The sequence below is a fragment of the Corticium candelabrum genome, chromosome 2, assembly GCF_963422355.1.
Source record: "Corticium candelabrum chromosome 2, ooCorCand1.1, whole genome shotgun sequence".
NCBI classification, from domain to species: domain Eukaryota; kingdom Metazoa; phylum Porifera; class Homoscleromorpha; order Homosclerophorida; family Plakinidae; genus Corticium; species Corticium candelabrum.
The window spans coordinates 8,678,559-8,701,676 of record NC_085086.1 but is presented as its reverse complement, the minus strand read 5'-3'; the positions used below and the strand labels follow the sequence as shown (position 1 = coordinate 8,701,676).

The 23,118-nt window shown below is 44.3% G+C and overlaps 3 protein-coding genes across 3 annotated transcripts in view; 2 read left to right on the top strand and 1 right to left on the bottom strand.

The window, feature by feature from the left end:
- Window positions 1–98: 98 nt before the first annotated feature.
- On the top strand, window positions 99–1,036 carry LOC134198564 (uncharacterized). The gene has a single exon (XM_062667978.1). The coding sequence runs from the start codon at window positions 134–136 to the stop codon at window positions 866–868; it is 735 nt and encodes a 244-aa protein (XP_062523962.1). The 5' UTR covers window positions 99–133; the 3' UTR covers window positions 869–1,036.
- A 2,512-nt stretch (window positions 1,037–3,548) lies between these two features.
- On the top strand, window positions 3,549–4,459 carry LOC134198631 (uncharacterized). The gene has a single exon (XM_062668041.1). The coding sequence runs from the start codon at window positions 3,565–3,567 to the stop codon at window positions 4,297–4,299; it is 735 nt and encodes a 244-aa protein (XP_062524025.1). The 5' UTR covers window positions 3,549–3,564; the 3' UTR covers window positions 4,300–4,459.
- Window positions 4,460–6,492: 2,033 nt separating this feature from the next.
- Window positions 6,493–23,118, bottom strand: part of LOC134198143 (5'-3' exoribonuclease 2-like) — a 40,865-nt gene continuing 24,239 nt past the window's right edge. The window contains exons 27-37 of the mRNA XM_062667481.1: window positions 20,228–20,300; window positions 17,933–18,016; window positions 17,538–17,635; window positions 17,057–17,139; window positions 14,158–14,214; window positions 12,424–12,492; window positions 12,048–12,191; window positions 11,274–11,416; window positions 9,394–9,418; window positions 9,231–9,333; window positions 6,493–6,712 (exon numbers count right to left, since the gene is read on the bottom strand). Of these exons, the coding sequence (XP_062523465.1) occupies window positions 6,662–6,712; window positions 9,231–9,333; window positions 9,394–9,418; window positions 11,274–11,416; window positions 12,048–12,191; window positions 12,424–12,492; window positions 14,158–14,214; window positions 17,057–17,139; window positions 17,538–17,635; window positions 17,933–18,016; window positions 20,228–20,300 (930 nt within the window). The 3' untranslated portion in view covers window positions 6,493–6,661. The remainder of the gene's footprint in view (window positions 6,713–9,230; window positions 9,334–9,393; window positions 9,419–11,273; window positions 11,417–12,047; window positions 12,192–12,423; window positions 12,493–14,157; window positions 14,215–17,056; window positions 17,140–17,537; window positions 17,636–17,932; window positions 18,017–20,227; window positions 20,301–23,118) is intronic.

Sequence of the window (23,118 nt, the reverse complement as noted above, 5' to 3'; positions counted from 1 at the left end):
GCTATCACACATGCAGACACCATTACAAGACGCCATTATTTTCGACGCCTCCTGCAGTCCACAGCTCTAGATATAAGAGCAAACGCCTGTCTACAACATCACAAAAGCGAGCGTTTAGCTATACATACTCGCAATGCTCTCTCCGGTGGCCGCGTTCGTTTTAGGTCTGACTGTCGTTACGAGTCCGGTTCGCTCACAAAAGACTAACCAGTTCTTGAGGAGTGCCGAACGCGAGCCGGGACCGGTCGTGCCGCTCGTCGTCGGACGCTGCATCCTCGTCCCCATATCGACGGATATCACCCGTCGCCAATACCAGGACGTCGTCGACAGCACTCTACTTGCGCAGCTAGCAGCAGACAAACAGTTATTAGACAACAAGACGGCAGCATCCGAATGGCACAATGTGTACATTAGAACGGCCAACTTGTATTGGGTCACCTTTCGTTCTGTCTCGATTTCCACGTCCGGGCAAGGCGCGACTACAGCTAATCTGGCTGAACTGGTCATAGAAAACATGGAGAAGAGTGAAGCACTAGCACGGGCCGAAGTCACATCCATAGAAGAAACTCTAACTGCACTTCGACAGCCGTCAAACGCATCACCTAACTCTATGTTCATTGCTCGCAGCGAACAAGGAATTTTTCAAGTCGCACTTGTTAGCTATAGCAATGACGACGGCCAAATTCTCCTCAGAGTGGGCACCTACCACTACTCGCCGGGCTTGTTTTTTTCTTGGACATCATCTAGCAATGTGTTCGAGTATGACAAACTTGTGCTGAACGAGGGCATCGTGAAGAAGTTGAGAGCGGCAGCGACTGAGGAGTTGGGGAATAAGGTAAACGAACTTGTTAAAGAGATACATGTGTGACAGGCTGTGCGTAAGGTGCGCGACTATGCTGCATGCTGCAATGGACGTTGTGCGCACGCGTAGAATTTAGTGAATTTAGAGTACTGATTTGCTTGCTTGCTTGCAGTAGCGTAGTGCAGCTGGGTGAGATCTTTCACTTAAAATCTGATTACAAAATTTGGCGAGTTACGTGACATCAGATCGTGCAGTGTGTGTGTGTGTGTGTGTGTGTGTGTGTGTGTGTGTGTGTGTGTGTGTGTGTGTGTGTGTGTGTGTGTGTGTGTGTGTGTGTGTGTGTGTGTGTGTGTGTGTGTGTCTGTGTCCGTGTCTGTGTCTGTCTGTGTCCACCTGAAAATTACACGCACACACACACACACACACACACACACACACACACACACACACACACACACACAGATACAGATACAGACACAGACACAGACACAGACACAGACACAGACACACACACACACACACACACACACACACACACACACACACGCACACACACACACAGAGAGACACACACACACAGAGACACAGACACAGACACAGACACAGACACAGACACAGACACACACAGACACACACAGACACAGACACACACACACACACACACACACACACACACACACACACACACGACACACACGACACACACACACACACACACACACACACACACACACACACACACACACACACACACACACACACTACAGCTATATAGGTATCCAGATGTGAGTCATTATGGAGCCACCCTGAGCATGTGATTACATTTAAAAATTACTGGACTTTCTCACACAGTGCAAGTACATGCATCTATAGAATGACAGCTGCACTTTCTGGTAAATAATGGTGAGGTAATGGCTGACCTGTTGAGATACATGACTTCTTCTTGCTGTCAGTAAATTCGAAAGTTAAAATAATCAAAATCGTTTTCAAAAAGCTTCTAGATGATAAAATGACTTTCTTTATGTCAGAAGACATACTCAAAGATTAAATAGAGACTATACGTTTCGGTTTACTTGCATACTGTAAGTCTATTCTCATCTGCTTTTGTGACGTCACAACATGAACGGTTAGGACATGGTAAAACAGTGTGCAAAATAGCGAATTGTTTTGGCGTGGACAGACTGAGTCTAGGTAGAACAGTCTGGTCTTTGTCTTTTTCTTTTTCTTTGAACCCTCTGGGCAGTGTGGTGGTTACTCTGGTAATTCTCTTTTAATCTTTCTGTTGCTACGTGTTGTCAAAGCGTCCAACCAGAGCAATATAAATACCCAAATATCGTGATTTGAGGTAGAATAAGTGGGTCAGCAGGTATATTTATAAATCTGCAATGTTCTGTTAAATTCCAAGCCTCAGCTGATATGGGATGGGGGATGGCTGCATAGTGAACTACGCCTATTGGAAAAGAGAAGGTTGTAAACCCCGTGAAACCACCTGGATCCGGACCTGATTAATTAGTATGTACGCCCAATGTCACCTATCACTTCCCTCAATCACACCAAGTGAACCACCTCTTTCAAAAATTCCTGGATCCGGCCCTGGATTTGCCTCGTACTCTAGACGCAGTGATTAATTAACTTAATTAATAATAGCGGTCTCAGATGCCTTGTAGTCCCGGATGCATCGCTACCTTACCGCTTACAACCGAGACTGCATGCCTAAGATTACATCACCAATAATTTTAGATAAGAACATGGCGGACGTTAGAGCCACAACGTGACGTCATGAGTTTCCTGACTTTCTTGGGTGTTTGCACGGACATGACCAAAATGGCGGGAGACAAGACGCTGCACTCAGACATCACATGCCAACGTGGCAATCACTTCGTAGATCCGCTTTCAATAGCAAATTTCTTAGTTTCATATATTCACCTCATTTTGGCAACGTTTACTGTTAGCTAATTAGCAGCAGATTTAGCAAATACTTTATTCGTGAGAATTAGCTTTTTAGTGTTCCCTCCAAGTCCACAGTTAGAGCAGATTCGTTTTCTACAATTGCACAAAAGGAAGCAATCGTGCGAACAGTCTAGCGCGTGTAAACTTCCAAGGAAGTCAGGAAACCTGTACGTCACCGTCTGGCTGTAAAGTCTGCCCCGTTCTTATCTAAATTGGCAATATAATCTTATGCATGTAATCAGTAGTAGCCTCAGTGTTGATTACAGTCCCGGATTATGAATCCAGGCGCGGATTCAGTGTTCAATTTTGCTTGTTGCCTAGTTAATATTAAAAGAGAGATCAACTGACGATGCGACGACTATCAGCAAATATAAATTCTCTATCAATAAGACTTTGTAAATTTCATTCTATGCCTAGCGAAGTCATTAGTAATAATACCTTTAGAGTCGCTAATTAATTAATTGATTCAGTTAATTAATTAATTAACTGGCTGCGTAAATATTGCTGCAAAACATCCGGGAAAATGAGTAATACACACCTCGATTCCTGGGCAAGTAAGCCCGTATGGTAGATCCGCGCCTCCTGGATGCACATGGTGATCGTAGATCAGCTTTCAATTAAAGATTTCATAATTTCATATATCATTTTTGACAACGTGTAATACAGAAAAGAGAGGTCGTGTGCTATCACACATGCAGACACCGTTTCAAGACGCCATTTTCGACGCCTCCTGCAGTCCACAGCTCTAGATATAAGAGCAAACGCCTGTCTACAACATCACAAAAGCGAGCGTTTAGCTATACATACTCGCAATGCTCTCTCCGGTGGCCGCGTTCGTTCTAGGTCTGACTGTCGTCACGAGTCCGGTTCGCTCACAAATGGACGAGACTGACCAGTTCTTGAGGCGTGTCGAACGCGAGCTGGAACCGGTCGTGCCGCTCGTCGTCGGACGCTGCATCCTCGTCCCCATATCGACGGATATCACCCGTCGCCAATACCAGGACGTCGTCGACAGCACTCTATTTGCGCAGCTAGCAGCTGACAAACAGTTATTAGACAACAAAACGGCAGCATCCGAATGGCACAATGTGTACACTAGAACGGCCAAATGGTTTTGGGTCACCTTACGTTCTGTCTCGATTTCCACGTCCGGGCAAGGCACGACTACAGCTAATCTGGCTGATTTGGTCATAGAAAACATGGAGAAGAGTGAAGCACTAGCACGGGCCGAAGCCACATCCGTAAAAGAAACTCTAACTTCACTTCAACAGCCGTCAAACGCATCACCTAACTCTATGTTCATTGCTCGCAGCAGACTAGGAATTTTTCAAGTCGCACTTGTTAGCGATGACGACGGCCAAATTCTCCTCAGAGTGGGCACCTACCACTACTCGTCGGGCTCGTTCTTTTCTTGGACATCATCTAGCAATGTGTTCGAGTATGACAAACTTGTGCTGCACGAGGGCATGGTGAAGAAGTTGAGAGCGGAAGTGACTGAGAAGTTGGGAAATAAGGTAAACGAACTTGTTAGAGAGATACATGTGTGACAGGCTGTGCGTAAGGCGCACGACTATGCTGCATGCTGCAATGGACGTTGTGCGCACCCGTAGAATTTAGTGAATTTAGAGTCCTGATTTGCTTGCTTGCTTGCTGTAGCGTAGTGCAGCTGGGTGAGATCTTTCACTTAAATCTGATTACGAAATTTGGCGAGTTACGTGACATCAGATCGTGCAGTGTGTGTGTGTGTGTGTGTGTGTGTGTGTGTGTGTGTGTGTGTGTGTGTGTGTGTGTGCCCGGGATGTAGCATGGCAGCCTCCTGAGCCTGACGACTCTAGAGGATTTGACCCTCTCCGGCTTACCATCTGTCTTCTGCGATATCTTCAAACGTCGTCATCATGCACAATAAACCATCTCAGATCGAAGTAGTGCCACACCCAGCGTTTGGGAGAGCCTACGGTAGCACGTTTCTTTTGCAAAGAACAGCCGTCGCGCTACTCCCACGTTGTAAAGTGCTTTGATTGCTTGCAACGTCGAAGTACTCATTTTCGTGACCTTACGTCTATTTTCGGTTGCCGGAGGCCACGTGCACGGACTCTAGTAGTGAAAATGGCGACTCGGCATGGACGAAAGAAGTTGCTCTCCAGCGTGGAAAGAAGTAGAACGAAGGTCTATGGTGCTTGCGGGCGATCTCTACTGCCAGGTTAGCAAGAAGCAGCAGTTTGACGTCTGTTGCTGTGTAATTTGACATCTAGAATTGAACGATTCAGAACGCTGTACAATATTTACAAACTGGTAGTAGATGAACTGAGTAGAGATTTGCCTTTTTTCGTAGTTTTATGCCATATCATTCGAGATGGGCTGGTTTAGGTGTGGAGAGTGGTGTGTGTGTGTGTGTGTGTGTGTGTGTGTGTGTGTGTGTGTGTGTGTGTGTGTGTGTGCGCGCGCGCTTGTAATTTTCAGGTGGACACACACAAACACACACACACACACACACACACACACACACACACACACACACACACACACACACACACACCACAGCATGAGCTCATGCATTCAAATGGGTAATTACCCTAAACTCTTCTACCTGCATTCTATATCTTCACTTTCTAAATCCAATTTCCAGCTTTAATTTCGCTTCTAGGCTATCGTTTCTCACTGTCAATTTCTTTTTCATTTCTCATTATACCATTTACCATTAGATAACCAAATTTCATTTCCATCTTCCAGTATTGATCAACCACAAGTGTCCATCTAAACACTTACATGATCGTTTGACAGCCAAACGTATAATGTCAATAACAACACCATACATTCTACACACAATAGAGACTCAATCATACGTCATTGTACCCCCTAGCCTCAGTATTCTCTCTTCCTGTCCACATACAGAAAGCAGTCTGGAATACCGAGGCTAGTTGTACCCGAAGCTCTGGTTGTGTACACCCATGCACACTGGCATGTATTAAATTAAGTTAATATGTACTGTACAGCAGCATTGATGCGGTTGTTACGTACAAAGATGGTCCACTCCCTTTTAATGTATGTAATTTTAATGTATAGGAAGTCTAGAATATTCAAAGAGCAGATTTGTGGTAGCAAAAGCCGAGCCTTTTGTGCAATCTGACCAGATAATGTGCACAAGGGAGCATGCAGCCTTCACACACAAATATTCTTACTATACATCTGGGTGCGAGGCTACGCAGATGATGGTTGTCCACTGATTTCAGTGATGACAAGAGCAGAACATGCACATAGAATCGTTTATAGTGAGCACAATATCAGACCCAGTCCCTCGTCCTCCATTACCAAGTACATACCAGGGCAGGAGCTGCAACAAACATGCAAGCAACTAGGATGCAGTGGTTATGACTGATGGGCCTTCATTCCTGCCATAAAGTACACCACAGTACTACAAGTGCTATAACCCAACAAGAAACACACGACAAAAAGCCTGTTGTCTTAGCCATCACCAAGACAGATATACAGACACTAACCCACCATCCTGTTCTCCTCACACACACACACACACACACACACACACACACACACACACACACACACACACACACACACACCTGTATATACACACATACCCGAATATACACATACCCGTATACACACACATAACCATATACACACATACCAGAATACACACGCATAACCGTATATACACACTTACCTGTATATACACACATAAACGTATATACACACATAACTGTATATATATAAAGCTCATGATTACCGACCATTCACGTGTATTAGAATAATGCAGTATGACTATCACATCACAGTGTATACAGATGACACTAGATAATTTGTCCCTACAAAAGAGCATACAAATTCACCCTTCACGTTTCTCACAGCATCGACAATATCGTCTATAAGTGTACAATTGGCATCCAATCTTCAGTACTGTCTAGGTCTCTTCGACGGAGGATAGTCATAATGAGATCGATTCTAGTAAAAACACCAACAAAAACTAACACCTACATTAACAGAATTCCATCAACATGAACTCATAAACGTCATGCAATACAAGACAGCAGGTTTCATAGCGGATAGGGGGGAGGGGTCCTGGGTCAGAACCCTCTTCAATGACATGCCCACGGCAGCAAAAATCTTGTTTGCAGTGAACATTAACGTACCCTAATGTTAAGATGCATGGTTAATTCGTTCAATTCTAAACTTACTAGATACGAAGGTGAGGTGGGGTGGGGTTACATATTGTAAAGTTAAATATTTATTTAAAGGGAACTCTCACCAAAATCAACTACCTCTCAGATGAAAGCTATCACTTCATGACACAACCCTTTGCAACCGTTTACTGCAGAACTTTACCGTAACGAAGCAATAAAGCATTGAAATTACCTGCGTGGGCGTGTTTGGTACCCATATGTGGCATGAGCGTAACTCCGATTGTTGGTTAGCAAGGAAGACCAATACCTTTGCACATTTAAAGGTAAGGATTGTGAGACACATGGTGTCCAAGTTGTGATTTATTGACTAAAGCAAACCGGGACCCCAAAGTTATCACGCAAGTATCGACTGTGTCAATACAACGGTGGAACCTCAGAAGGAGACCCTTCTTAGATTAGTTCATAGATCATGTCTCGCTGAATTTTGGGTGCGTTAGGAGCACTTGGTATGGTTAAATCTAAAGTAGTTACTTCAAGAGAGTAAGACTTTGTGTACATACGGGGATCGTCTGAACAACTCTTCAATTCTCTGCTTCTGTGGCTGTCTGGACCGTAGGTTTCCTGCAGGAAGATACCAGGCCTTGTATCTTTCTTTCAACAAGTTTCAGTATTTGGTGAGAGTTCTCCTTTAAATGTTAGAGTCTGGATTAGGGTTGGGGCTAAGATCCTTGCAACTGTGATATGTCTCTGTCTCATATAAAGTCAAAATTTGACTCTCAAAACTCCAAACCTACCCACGACCATAGAAACCGGTCCAGTAGGTCCAGTTTTGGCTGGACCATCTTTCAGATAGTGTGCCTACTAGATACACTGCCTCGTCCTTCGTACCAGCAAGATACCGTGGTCTGACTGAAGATGCAGTCTGAGCGTGTGTGGACACGTCACGTGTAATCTTTGTTGCGAGATCCCGGATGTGCTGAATGAATTCAAATCCTGCTCTTCGCGCATAGAGATCAACACACTTCCCGTGTAGTGCTTGGTACATGAAACATGTAAGTTGGATTCGAAATAAATTCAATCAGAATTTGGAGAGAAACAAAAACGCTAGAAGAGTAAGTTCAATTGGCAAGAAGTCTTTGATTGCTCGAAGCTTTGCGAAGGACGACGACACCTACAGTCTACACAGGACTGGTGTGGGGGTGTGTTTGAATGAACTGGAATGTGTAGCATTTGCATCATCGAGAAATTTTACATGGGGGAGGGAACCCTGTGCAATTTTTTTGATTTTTTTCAAGCAAACCTTCCCTTTGTGTGCAGATTTTGGTTGGGAACAGACAAAAAAGGTGGCTGTGTATCACACATACACACACACACACACACACACACACACACACACAGACACACAGACACACACACACACACGGACACACACACACAGACACATGGACACACAGACACAGACACATGGACACACACACACACACACACACACACACACACACACACACAGACAGACACACAGACACACAGACACACAGACACACACACACACACACACATGGACACACAGACACAGACACATGGACACACACACACACACACACAGACAGACAAAGACAGACACAGACACAGACACACACACACACACACACACACACACACACACACACAGACACACACACACGGACACACACACAGACACATGGACACACAGACACAGACACATGGACACACACACACACACACAGACACAGACACAGACACACACACACACACACACACACACACACACACACATGGACACACAGACACAGACACATGGACACACACACACACACACACAGACACACACACACACACAGACACACACAGACACAGACAGACACAGACACAGACACAGACACACACACACAGACACACACAGACACACACTTGAGCTTTAGATATAATAGATAATTATCTACTGAATATGCTAGGAAATCAACCCTAAAACAGATTAAAGTGAGTTTGCTGGTTCCGTAGGTTGAATACAGATTTCCACGTTGCTATGGGGCGTGGCTAATAATACAACTGGAAACCTCATTTCAAACTCAAACCTTCAAACCTCGTCGCTTGTCTTGACTAGTTAATCTGCATGGACACGACTAATGAAATGAAGAAGCACTACACTGCAAACCGTCTTCGTGCCATTACATAGCTATGCAGCTTGATTCACATCCCACCATATTAAAAACATACGGAAAATTTATTAGGTCACGTGTTCCACAAGGTCGTACGTCACGTGACAGGCCTTCATTACTATAATAAAGTAATCAATCACACACAAATACGTACAGTACCTCTCGTTTTCCATCCCATCCGCCGGGTCCTCGTCCATGTTCATGTTGACTTTGTGATGCAAACCGGTGTGGCGTCGGCTGCCATCGTTGCGAACCGGAATAACTAACACAAACTCAGTGGTAAATCGCACAATATGCGTCCACAATGCAGTAACACACGTACGAGTTCGGGACGTTCCATTGTAAACCTATAACAATAATATACAATTGACATCAATATAGTAGCAGTTACCCAGTAGCATAGCCATGCAGGATTGCGAACCAACGGGTGATCAACATACAGGCCCAACGAAAGCAACTTGAAAGTGGAGTGGACTAACGCGTGTTAAAGGGTATGGCTTAGCGCATGCTAGGGGTGGGTTGGCTGGGCGTGTACAGGTGCAACCACGAGTACTGCTTGAACCACGCTGGCTGAAAAGCTCGATTGGAGACTTGCTTCTTTCCAAACTCACGTTTGGGGAATAGGAAGTTGGAAGGCTAGTGGGGTACTTCACTAAGGGGAGGAGGAAGCTCGCATTCGACGCTCGATCGCGACAAAGTAGACAACGCCATGACACATCCGTGAGTAGTGAGCATGCGCACAGTGTGCTGTCACAGAGGTCGGGGCATATAGTCCAGGTAACGAAAAGAAGTCGTAGGAGACTTCAAAAACAGTCACCAAATTAGTAGAGATGCAATCCGATAGATAACTAAATATATTATTTATTTAATCAGCTCTGCCTTTAGACCGGAAGTATGCGGCAATCGTTCGCTGGCTGAAGTCAAGTTTTCAAAAAGTGGTGCGGCCATGGCCGCTGCTGCCACTGCGGCTCTGTCGGCCCTGACATAACAATATATCATATACATTTCAGGGGTGTCCTCAAGATTATTGTAAGGCACGGAGGAAATTGTTATAACCACGCACATCCTAAATATTCGGGCCTGCCTATTCCAATCTTTATGACTCCGTCCCACAAAAGCAGGACACTGAGATGCCACAAACTATTGTCACGGAATGCTCAGGCATGAAAGAAACACAGTGGTTTATCTTTAGAGAATGTTTCTCTCTGTTTTAGTTCACTGTGCTTGACCACATGATAGCTACTGTATAATAAAGCCATTGAAAAATTTCCAGACGTCAAGAAGTTGAGGACCTACATAGAATAGGGGCCAGATATCTACAGACCTTGTTTGTTGACAACATCTGTTGATCTCTGAGTAAAGGAATGTCCACACTGGCAACTGGATCGCGATTGGTGGAATCCAATTAGAAATAGCAAGCGTTACCTCCATGTACGCTACGTGTGTAGTCGGAACATCTAAAACTCCTCACTCGTTTTGTTCGCGCTCACCCTACGTCGCTGTATCAATGCTTTCCACAAGCAAACAAGTCACACGTACACATCAGTCATCAGTCACGTGACATCAAAAATGAGGCAGAGGTAGCGTTTTCCAAGTGCAGTGTGGACGCTCGCTATCCCAATCCGATCGTGATCCATTCTGGTCTAGTGTGGGCAGGGCTTACGTGTACTTATACTGAAATTAAGTTCATACCATATGGCAGTCTTTGTTCTGATTGGTCTTATCTTCAAACCAAGCATCCCAGGTACTACTTGTTAGCCTCAAACAACTTCCCACTTTTCAAAATACAAGACACAAGTCCATCGTCTTCATACCTAATCACTGCCTACTCATGCAGCAAAGCATGGCAGGCCTGGAAGCCAAGCCAAGGCGGCAGAGCATCGTGCCTTTTGCATGCTAGGGACATAACCCTGCATTTTAACTTGCCGTACAGTGTTGCTGGCATGTGAAGAAAGCTAAGCTAATTGCAGGATTCACAAAGAGTCCATGACTCACTACGCATGCGTGCAGACATGCTTTGGAGTACAGACCGTCCGCGTCAGCTCTAGTATAATTTTGAACTTTGCAGTGATGACGGAACATTTCCTACCAATGATCCAAGACAGAAGGTAAGGGGGTGCTTCAGCACCCTGAGCACTCCCGCTGACTATGCCACTGCAGTAGTAGTAATGGTGTGTATCTACAGATGCTACATGTAAATACCTTGGTTGAATGGGATGTGTGGTGTGGAGACACCGGGCAGCAAGGGTGGTCGATATGAATAAGGAACTGAACCGTAGCCATAACCCGTGGATGGAGCACGATGTAGACGATCGTTGTAGCTACCAGCGGTTTTGACATGGTGCCTGTAATTGGCAAAAACGCAAATGTAAATACATGCATCTCTGACATAAGAGGCACTCTAACAGAAAGGCAGACAACAGACAGTGAGAATGCTAGGCAGACAGGCAGGTGGACAGAAAGACAGATGTCTGATGGACATACAGACATACAGACTCACAGACAAAATGACAAACAGACTGACAGAGAGACAGAAACAGAGAGACAGACAGAAACACCAGAATGTAATAGTGTTGTTCTTTGACAATATATGTATTGACAGACAGACAGACAAACAGACAGACAGACAGACAGATAGACAGACAGACAGACAGACAGACACATCAGCTAGATAATGTGCTATGCTGAAGAGCCTTTAGTGTTGGTTTCTATAGATCCATTAGTATTAGTTGTTATTGACAGACAAACAGACAGATAGACAGACAAACAAACAGACACACACACAGCCAGCAAGACAGGACAGACCGACAGACCGACAGACAGACAAACAGACAGAACGAACAGGCAGACAGACGGACAGACAGACAGATACACAGACAGACAGGCACACACACAGACAGATAGACACACAAACACACAAAAAGAAAACACACAGATAAACAGAAAAACAACAAATCAAGTCAACCACTATCTTACTGTGCCATCCTGTGGCCAGATGTAAACTCCCTAGGAGGATAATTCGAACGAGGTTGATTCCGAGGATGAAATCCTATTGTAGGACGATAAGAACCAGCATGTGTATTGGCAAAGTCATGGGGCTTCAACGTCTTAGGAGGATGTCTACAGAAAACAAAATCCAGAAAATCAAAATTTGCACCCAACATAAAACCAATAAATGCAAAGACAATATAAATAAATAAATAATTAATTAATTAATTATATCATCAGTAACCGTTGATTTAATATTTAATAAAATTAATTTTTTATTTACAATAATAAGTAAATAAGTAATTAAATAAAATTAAATAATTAAGAATTAGTGGTAGATCAGAATGGTAAGAACTCTACTCACTTTGCACCAGGTAAACACTTGGCTGAATAGATGAAGTCGTCAGGGAAACTGGGATCTTTGAAGAGTGTGCTACATGTGGTACACAAAAATTAGTGTTGAAGTTTCAAGATGTGTGTGTGTGTGTGTGTGTGTGTGTGTGTGTGTGTGTGTGTGTGTGTGTGTGTGTGTGTGTGTGTGTGTGTGTGTGTGTGTGTGTGTGTGTGTGTGTGTGTGTGTGCGTGCACCGGAATCTGTGCGTCAGTGTCTGTGTCTGTCTGTCCTGTCTCTTTGTCTGTCTGTCTGTCTGTCCGTCTTTTATTTCTTACATCAAACTATGATACAATTCTGCATAGAACTACAGTAATACAACTAGACTAACGTTCATTGAAAGATAACATTACAGCAAACTAAAACACTTATATACAACTACTACCCTGTTTACACAAGCACGCATAGCGAGCCGTACCAGCTAGTGCCAGCCCAGTATTCCAGCCCGCGTTTACAGGACACACTCCGTAGAAGGAAGCCAATGCGTGTCACTAACGTGCGTTAGTTCCTTGAGCTTGACATAGCTCGCGTTAGCAACGGACAGAAGCCAAGTTGCTCGCGTATTTTCTCTATGGCTTGACAACAGTCATATTGGGAATGCGTAGGACATATGCAAGACGTTGTAGGTCTATCGCCAGGCGACTGTTGTGCACATGCAGCAACGGAGTTCAAACACTAAACTTATTGCTCATCTTGGTCGCTACCTAACGGAGTCTTCGTCTCGCTCCACGCTATTTGTGCCATTTTCGCGCAGAAGTATGACGTGTGGGAAAAGGGGTCTGGCTACGCGAGACTACCAAACGAGCATGTGCGGCCCGTTTTCAGGGCACGCTATGAGTTTACACAATGTATTTGACCCGAGCCAGCCCGGGCTGGCGTGCGCTGGCCCGGCTAGAAATACCGAGCCACGTGTGCATGGCTCGGCCCGGCCCGCGTTTACACGACGATTATAAACCAAGCTGACCTGAGTCAGCACGGGCTGGCCTGCTTACAAGTGCTCGTGTAAACGGGGTATAAGACTAATGAGGAAAAATTGGGTGCTGAGAGAGTCAGGCCTCTCAGACCCACCGCACAATATGCTAAGTTTCTGTCTGTCTGTCTGTCTGTCTGTCTGTCTGTCTGTCTGTCAATACTTACATTTCATACATCAGCACTATTACAGTCTAATTGTCCAAACACCAGTCCAAAAGCCCACAATGGGCCACACAACAAAACCCAAATACTTATAATTAACAAATGCATTATCAACGTTCAGAGAGTTTTTAAACTGTCCTGCTCTTCCTAATTTTCTATCTGTCTGTCTGTCCGCCTGTCTATCAAAACTGTCACCTAATCATGGTGATTTAGATAGATTATTCGATTTTGACATTCAAGGTCAAGTCCATTAGTTAATGACTTTGTTGTTTGCAAGGACTGATTTGTACTTAAAAAATCCTAGCATATGTACAAGTAGAATCTGTATGAGAACAAATTATGTCAGTCTGTTTGTTTGTCTGTCTGTCTTTCTGTCTGTCCGTCCGTCCGTCTGTCTTGTCCTTCTCTCTGTCTCTCTCTCTCTGTCTCTCTCTCTCTCTCTCTGTGTCTGTCTGTCTGTCTGTGCACATGTGTACATCTGTGAGCACATGCCACTAAATATCTTCTGTACATGCAGCCATTGTACATATTTCCAATTTCTTAAAAGAAAATACAAACACGATGTCTACTCACCAAACAGCACCATTCCGTTTCAATTCAGGAAGTCCTGGCAAAGGAGACGGAACAATCCTTAACAAAAAAACCGACATTCTCATATTTTTATTAAAAATACTACACACATGAAACGACACTCAGTTACTTAAACTTTCTTATTGCACCGTCTACATGTCTAAAGGCCTGTCCACACTAGACCAGAATGGATCGTGATCCGATCGGGATAGCGAGCGTCCACACTGCACTTTGAAACGCTAACTCGCTTCATTTCCGATATCATGTGACTGATGACAGATGTGTATGTGTGGCTTCTTTGCTTGTGGAAAGCGTTGATACAGCGACGTAAGGTGAGCGAGAACAAAGGCGAGTGAGGAGTGTTAGATTTTCCGACAACACGCGTAGCGTACTTGAAGGTAACGCCCACTATTTCTAATTGGATTCAACCAATCACGATCGAAACCACCTTGCGATGTGGATCGGACGGATCGCGATCCAGTTGCAAGTGTGGACAGGCCTTAAGAGTATGCTCTTCTACATGAGATAATCTGATAGTAGCAGGGTTCTCGCTGGCAATTCTTGGGAGTGAGACGGGATGCATGCAAACGATCTTGAATCGGCACTACACGGGTCTGGGAGGCCGAGCCAAGATGCATGCAGGCCTTGGTCGTTACAGTCGGACATGTGAACTGCAGCTGATCTCAAGTGAGGTAGACTTTGTGCAGTGACGTAGCTACAGGGGGTTCTTGGGGGTTCAGTACCCCAAAAGTTATTGGCGTGGTTGCTCATGTATTATTTACAGTCTAATAGCCTGTTCACACTAGCATGGTTACATAGCCTAACCGAGCCAAACCAAACCGAACCGCGTCAGCTGACCGTGTTGGCCTGCGTTCACACTTCCAAAGGCTGAAAGCGCGCTGAGAGTGTGTAGTCAAAGAAAGTGGACGTGTATTAAGCTAACTGTGCATATCCGGGTAGTTCTTGTGACGGATCGTAGGCAAGATGCGATTGCCCTGTTTTAATTGGCATCTCAGCAGTCCATCGCAGTGAGATGTACAACTCCAAGGTCTCAGAGACGATTTTCCATTGGACTACCGAACCGAACCGAGGTGACACGGTAGCTTGAGGTGAGCCAGCTCAACACGGTTTGGTTTGGTTCGGTTCGGTTCAGCTGGCGTTCACACTGCGAAGTGAAGCCAAACCAAACTGTGGCACACAGTTACAAATGCTAGTGTCAACGGGCTATTATAGAGTGATTTTATGTACATAATTATACAGTAACAAAATGATACGTTGCAAGTTTGTAAATCTATACATATATACATATAGTTCTTTGGGTTACAATGGAGATATCAATTAAAGCATTCCTACTAAAAATTTTTAGTTGATACGAATTATGCCCCAGAAGCGTCCTTTGACTTTGCTATCTTTGTGGGAAGCAAAACGGTAAGGTAGTCTTATACCCCATTCACACAAGCACAGTTCGACAATTTCATTCAGCGCTGGCCCGGTTAAGAGAGCTCGTGTGAATGAGGCATTAGTCTACTAGTCATCAGTTATGCAGACGCTAGAATTTGCTGTTTGATACGGACTTCTGCTGGCACTACTGAGTGAGTCTTACGTATATAATGTCGTAATCAAAGTTGCAATTGGCAAAATTAAGTAATAGCATATGTCTAATATAGACAGTAGCTTGCGAGTTGATAAAAATTAATATTAATATCAACCCCCCAATGTTTGCTCTGGCTACGTCGCTGCTTTGCATTGTAGCTATTGTGGAAATCAACTTTGATCGCCAGCAAGTCCTTCTTAGCGATGTTCATAACTTAACGCATGCGCAAGACAAAACTACAAAGAGTCTGTCTAGTCAGGCGTTGATTGACGTGGACAGCTGTGGTTGCTTCGCATGAAGCCATGACTAGTCTAGAGTAGATTCTAGGAGCTACTTCCCCCCCCCCCCCCGGACAAGAGGTGTGCTTGAAAGGCATCTGGCACTAGCCTCGCCCCAGACGCAGTGTGGATTGCAGCCTCGGATGCGCTTCCATCACCACGTCTGGTCTGGTACCGCCCCTTGCGGTCAGCATTAATCATGTCCCTAGAAACATGATTAGTGTCAGTTACAAGTGTACTGTGTCGGTGCAGTAGATTACAGGAGACTGTCGCGTGAGATCTTTGCTAATTAGTGTGCAGTACGCGGGCAGCAGTCCAATGCATTGCAGTAGAGACATTGACGCATTGCAGCTTCAATTGTGAACCTGTGTATGCGTTCAAAGGCGTATGATGCACCGCAAGTGTCATTTCTGATCTGCCATTTCACCGCTACGCTCTCTAACGTCGCTGCAATCTCTTACTAATGCTTGACAGCGGCCTCAAATCGCAATACCGACAAGTACAGAGGCTAGAACAACGTCAAAGTCCAATCGAAAGCTCGGTTCCTAGCTAATAACATTAGTATGACACGTGCTGAAGAATTTCATAACATACTTACTCCCGCCCAGAAAGGCGGCACCGAACCAGACGTAGTGGTGATGGAAGCGCATCCGGGGCTGCAATCCACACTGCGTCTGGGGCGAGGCTAATCTGGCACTATAATCAGAGATAGTGCATCCGGGATTGCAATCAACACTTGTGCGCACGTTTGGAACGAGGCCATCATCCTGTGTCGTTTTGTAAGAGCCTAGAGTGTGGCTATTGTCACCTTTAGTATTGTGTTTCAGTAGTATGGTTTTTCTCAAAACATTTTTTCGCTGTAAGCTTAAGACTTTGGACTCATAGCTACCGTTTCTGAGTGTGGCGCACTTCTACTGGATCGTGGCTCTGCGCCACGCTGGTACACTGTAGTGAGAACCCTGACTGATAGACACTTTAATTTTAACAAAATAACCATCGCTTATGATGTATTATATCACTGATCACCAACCTGTTAGGAAGACAGATATGAGTCTCTTCCGAGCTCACTGATCCAGCCATCCCGTTCACCAATTTTGGATCGATATCAAGAGACTTCAAAGAAAGGAAATAATTATGAATAATGGTAGAGCAGACCCTCATGTAGAGACAAGTTGTTTGGAATAACAGCCCACACACGTACACACATGCACACGCACACACGCGTGCACACACACACACACACACACACACACACACACACACACACACACACACACACACCCACACCCAGACACACATGCATGCACACACGCGTGCACACACAGACACACACAGACACACACAGACACACACACACACACACACACACACACACACACACACACACAGACACACACACACACAGACACAGACAAACACACACACACACACACACACACACACACACACACACACACACACACACACACACACACACACACAACATCAAAAATTCTATTCAACTTGCTTACAATCAACTCCGCTTGCTCATACAATGCAGCTAAAAAGTCTCTGGCCGGATGATGCTTGCCAACAAACAACATATCACTCCCACGACTGTTACGAAACACTAAAGACAAAGACATGTAAGGCACATTAATTAAGAACATGAAGAACAAAAGACACAACAATCTCCAACAATGAAAACATCGTGGCTACCAACAACTGGACACAACTAATTCACTTTGAAAACAACCATCAACTGTTTCAATATCCTGTAAGTATCTATCAGCTTCTCTGCAATGAAGCCAATCATTTTGCAACAAACAAGAACACACCACACCACGTTCTGTTGCGTCTTTGCAACCGCTTGTTGCTTGCTTATGACAGAGTCGTATCTACAAGTTGTATTGTACACAAGAGATACCTTCTTCATTGGTCAAGAATGGATAGACTGCTTCAAGTGCACTGTGTAGTCTTGACTCATCAACAAATGGAAGCAATGCAACACCTAAGAAAAAACAGTGAGAGTATCAATGCTTGAGTAAAAGTCTGATCAACTGAACAGACAAACAGACAGACAGGTAGGCAGGCAGGCAGGCAGACAGGCAGACAAACAGGCAGGCACACAGACAGGCAGACAAACAGGCAGGCACACAGACAGACAGACAAACAGACAGACAGAGACAAACAAAGACAGACAGACAGACAGACACACAGACAGACCGACCAAAAGATGGACAGACAGACAGACAAACGAATGAATGAACAGCCATACGAATGAACAGACAGACAGAAGATAGACACAAAGAGAGACAAACAGCCACAAACAGACTAACTAGCAGAAAGACATACAAACCAACTAAATGGACAGACAAAGAGACAGACAAACAGATGGACAAATAAACAGACAAGTAAACACACAGAAAGGGTAGCCTCTTCTTAGGGTACCCTAAGGAGAACATCTTGCGGGATATACGAAAGGCTACAGAAGTATCAAGAGAAAAGAGTCTATCACCATCGGCAAGACACTCCACCAACAACTCAAGGATACCACTTGTGTTCACTTACCACCCATTTCTTCCTCACTTATCAACTATTCTAAAGGACCATCATGACTTACTCAAATGATCAACCACACTTCAAAAGATCTTCCCGTCATTTCCTAGAGTGTCATACAGAAGACCAAAGAACCTACGAGACATTTTGGTACACTCGGACGTAAACAAACGAACTGTCACACCAGGCAACACCAAATGTCAATCTCAGGGACGTACGATCTGCTCAATAATAGCAACATCTGATACATTCACAAGCAACACAACAAAGAAGACCTACAAAATCAAAGGCTCGTACAACTGTAAAACAAGCAACGTGATATACTTGATACAGTGTACGAAGTGTGGCATGCAATATGTCGGAGAGACGGCACAATGCCTCCATCAACGAATGAACAATCACAGAGCAGACGTAACAAATAAACGACTGGAAGGCAAACCGGTAGGACGACATTTCAACAAACCACAGCACTCTGTAGAGGATACGAAAGTCACCATCATTGACTATCTGGGATTGAAAGACAACCTATCCCGCAAGTGCAGAGAATCCGAATGGATCAGGAAACTGGTGACCTTCGACCCATACCCATTAAATATAAAATCAGACATACTTTAGTAAATAGCTGGTTTTGATATCAACATCATTGATATCAATATTAACACCTATTGTTTGAATTTTTTTAAACATCCTAGCCATACATTGAGCCAGAAGAAGGTTTTTACTGAAACGTTGCTCATTATATATCTTTACCATCAACTATTGTTCTCTTCGTGGTGTGGTGTCTCTCTCCTTCACATTTGTCTACATATCTACCACGTCAAGTTTCCGTGGATCAGATCGTTTCCGTCTTTGCTCTCTGTTTATCTTCCAGACAGACAGACAGACAGACAGACAGACAGACAGACAGACAGAGACAGACAGACACACAGACAGACCAACCACAACATGGACAGACAGACACACAGACAAACAAATGAACGAATGGACATACAAATGGACAGACAGACAGACAGACAGACAGACAAACAGATAGACAGACAAAGATAGACAAACAGTCACAAACCGACTAACTAGCAGACAGACAAACAAACCAACTAAATGGACAGACAAAGAGACAGACAAACAGATGAACGAATAAACAGACAAATAAACAAACAGAGAGACAGACAGACAGTCAAAGACAAACTAACAGATGGACAGACAGACAAACGAATCAACGAAAGGACAGACAAACAAATGAACGAATGGACATACAAATGGACAGACAGACAGACAGACAGACAGACAGACAGACAGACAGACAGACAAACAGATAGACAGACAAAGATAGACAAACAGTCACAAACCGACTAACTAGCAGACAGACAAACAAACCAACTAAATGGACAGACAAAGAGACAGACAAACAGATGAACGAATAAACAGACAAATAAACAAACAGAGAGACAGACAGACAGTCAAAGACAAACTAACAGATGGACAGACAGACAAACGAATCAACGAAAGGACAGACAAACATACAGACAGACAAACAGACAGAATAAGTCAATTAAGCAGACAGGCAGCCATCCCCACAAACGAATCATCACCAAACAGTCAAGCAGACAAACAGAGAAACACACGTACACATGACAACAACACAACCACAGCAACTCACGCTCACCTTGCCAAGCAAACTTCTTCCCATTCAAATCAATATTGAAATCAATTGGATAGAAATCAATGATCGGCGACTCCTAATAGAAGACAAACAGAAGCATAAGCTCATACACACAAGCAACGAGTGCAAACGTGTCAGCGACTGTAATGTTGACCCGTCAGTCTTACAGCAAGGTGGAAGAACACGTTGCTGCTATGGGTTTTACAGGTCGATGGTTATAGCACGTCCTCATTGCCAAACTGTGTCATCTGGTGAGACACGCTTGGAAGCAAAGTGTGCATCTCTCAAGGAGAGGTGAGCTGACACAATTACAGTTAGTGGACACAATTTACAAGATTCTAGCCACGATATTTAGGAAGCATATAGCAGTATGGGTGTAGCACATAAGTATGGTATGTGGGCATGACACACAAGTATGGTATGTGGGCATGGCACATAAGTATGGTACGTGGGCATGACACACAAGTATGGTGTATGGGCGTGGCACATAAGTATGGTACGTGGGCGTGGCATGTAGGTATCTATGCAGATTTCTGAAATGAAATCAAAAAATTACCGCTGGTTTGGGTAAGTGGTTTAGGATGCCGACTGCACACTGTACAAGGCTCTACAATCTGTCTCATTACTATTACCACGCAACAAATCCAATTACAATACCAGAGTTCTCGCTAGAGATTTTTTGACAGCATTACGGGATGGGCGAGTCCACAATGCATGCAATCAGACATGCGCACTGCAATCGATCACAAGCGAGGTAGACTTTGCGTTGTAGCTATTGCGTGTAACAAGGAAATCAACTTCGGTCGCCAGTAAGCCCTACTTAGCAATGTTCCTAGATTGCGCATGGACAAGTTTCGTAGACGAACTACAGAAGTGAGACGTTGATTGACGTGGACCGCTGCTGTTGCTTTGCATGAAGCCATGACTAACGTCTGTTCGATTATTGGAGAGAACGTGGGGAAAAACCAGTACCTCCTGAAGCGGACGTCCTAGCAGCTTGATTCCAACGTCATTGGAAAGCTCACAAGGAGGAGGTTCCAGATCAGTTAATGAATACTGTGATTGGTTCTTTATTACGACACAATTAGTAACTTCCTGTATGACAAGTGCTTGGCCCTGCTCTACTCTTGCATTTACACCAGGTGTCTGATAACTTCAAAGCCACGGCTATAACGCCCACTACAAGAAAGCTGATGGAGACGTACTTTGAACTGTGGATTGATAAGTAAAACAGCTGTAGCTAGCAAGCCTATGTAGTCGAAGCATTGGTTGAACCTTTGAGCCACATGAACAAAGTAGGACAATGCACGCATGCTTTTTTGTTGCAACTCATCGTGTCGATTCAAATCTTAATTCCTCTAAACGACAGAGAGTAGCTCGGCAAATGTTTTCAAAAATTTTATATCAACTTTCATCCATACATTTGTTTTAATCAAGATGAACGAGACGCTCAGCTCTCCCTTGTGTTTCAAATTGAGAACAGTGCATTGTCAGATGATTTATTACACGTATGTATCAATTTATGTAAAACTAGGATCCATGGCCCGTCCTTCGTACGGGCATGATACTGTAGTGTAAAGATAGGTCTGTGAACACGTCACGTGCAATCTTTGTTGCGAGGTCCCGGATGTGCTGAATGAATTTGAATCTTGCTCTTCGCGCTTGTTTCGATAGAAATCAACACACTCCCCGTGTAGCGCTTGCTGCAGAAAACGTGTAGGTTGGATTTGGTGCAAATGCAATCAGAATTTGGAGAGAAACGAAAGCGCTAGAAGAGTAAGTTTCGTCGGCAAGAGATATTCGATTGCTCGAAGCTTTGCGAAGGACAACGATGCATACAGTCTACACGAGACTGGTGTGGGCGTGTGTTTGAATGAACTGGAATGTGTAGCGTTTGCGTCATCGAGAAATTTTACGCGGGGTCGACCCCTCGAGAGGGGACCCGGTACATAATTTTTTTATGCAAACCTTCCCCTGTGTGTGCCAATTTCGGTTGCGAACGGACAAAAGACGTGGCCGCCAAACGTAAGCACACACACACACACACACACAGACAATTTGAGCTTTATATATTAGATTATGTAAAATTTTGTTACAGCGGTCGGTGGCTTTGAAGTTATCAGACTCTTGGTGTAAATGCAAGAGTACGGCAGAGCATAATTAGCTATTATGTAAAAGTTTGTTATTAGGCCGCAACGAAAAATTGTCTGATTGGGGTAACATGCAGCGGAAAAGACGGGCGGGCGGGCAAAGTTTTTTATTCTTATTTTTATTAATTATTATCAACCGTCATCTTTACAGGATGTGTCTGTCATCGCAGATCGCACACTGCATGAGTACATCACCCAATCGATCACCGAATCCACCATCCTGCAACACTTCACGAAGACTACATTCGTCAGACACATGAACTCTCAAAATGTGTGCCCCTCGGACACGGATATGCACAGGGCAACAGTAGACGTCTTATTTCTCGAGATACGCATGCCCAAACAGCAGCAGCCCTCCAAACACGGCGTGCTGAGTACATTGTCCACTCGATCACCAAATCAAACTTCCTGCAAGACTACAGTAGCCAGACACACGAAGAACCTTGACATTTCTCAAAACAAGTGCCCTCCTCGAACACGGGTATGCCCAGGCCAACTGAAAACATCTAATATATAAAGCTCAAATTGTCTGTCTGTGTGTCTGTGTGTGTGTTCACATTTGGCGGCCACATCTTTTGTCTGTTCGCAACCGAAATCGGCACGCACACTCGGCACGCACAGGGAAAGGTTAGTGTAAATAATTTTTTAAAAAAAATTATGCACTGGGTCCCGTCTCGAGGGGTAACCACCCTGCGTAAAATTTCTCAATGATGCTAACGCTACACATTCCAGTTCATTCAAACA

What these genes read in the sequence shown, in the direction of transcription:
- LOC134198564 (XM_062667978.1), top strand. Translation starts at nt 134, where the DNA reads ATGCTCTCTCCGGTGGCCGCGTTCGTTTTAGGTCTGACTGTCGTTACG.
- LOC134198631 (XM_062668041.1), top strand. Translation starts at nt 3,565, where the DNA reads ATGCTCTCTCCGGTGGCCGCGTTCGTTCTAGGTCTGACTGTCGTCACG.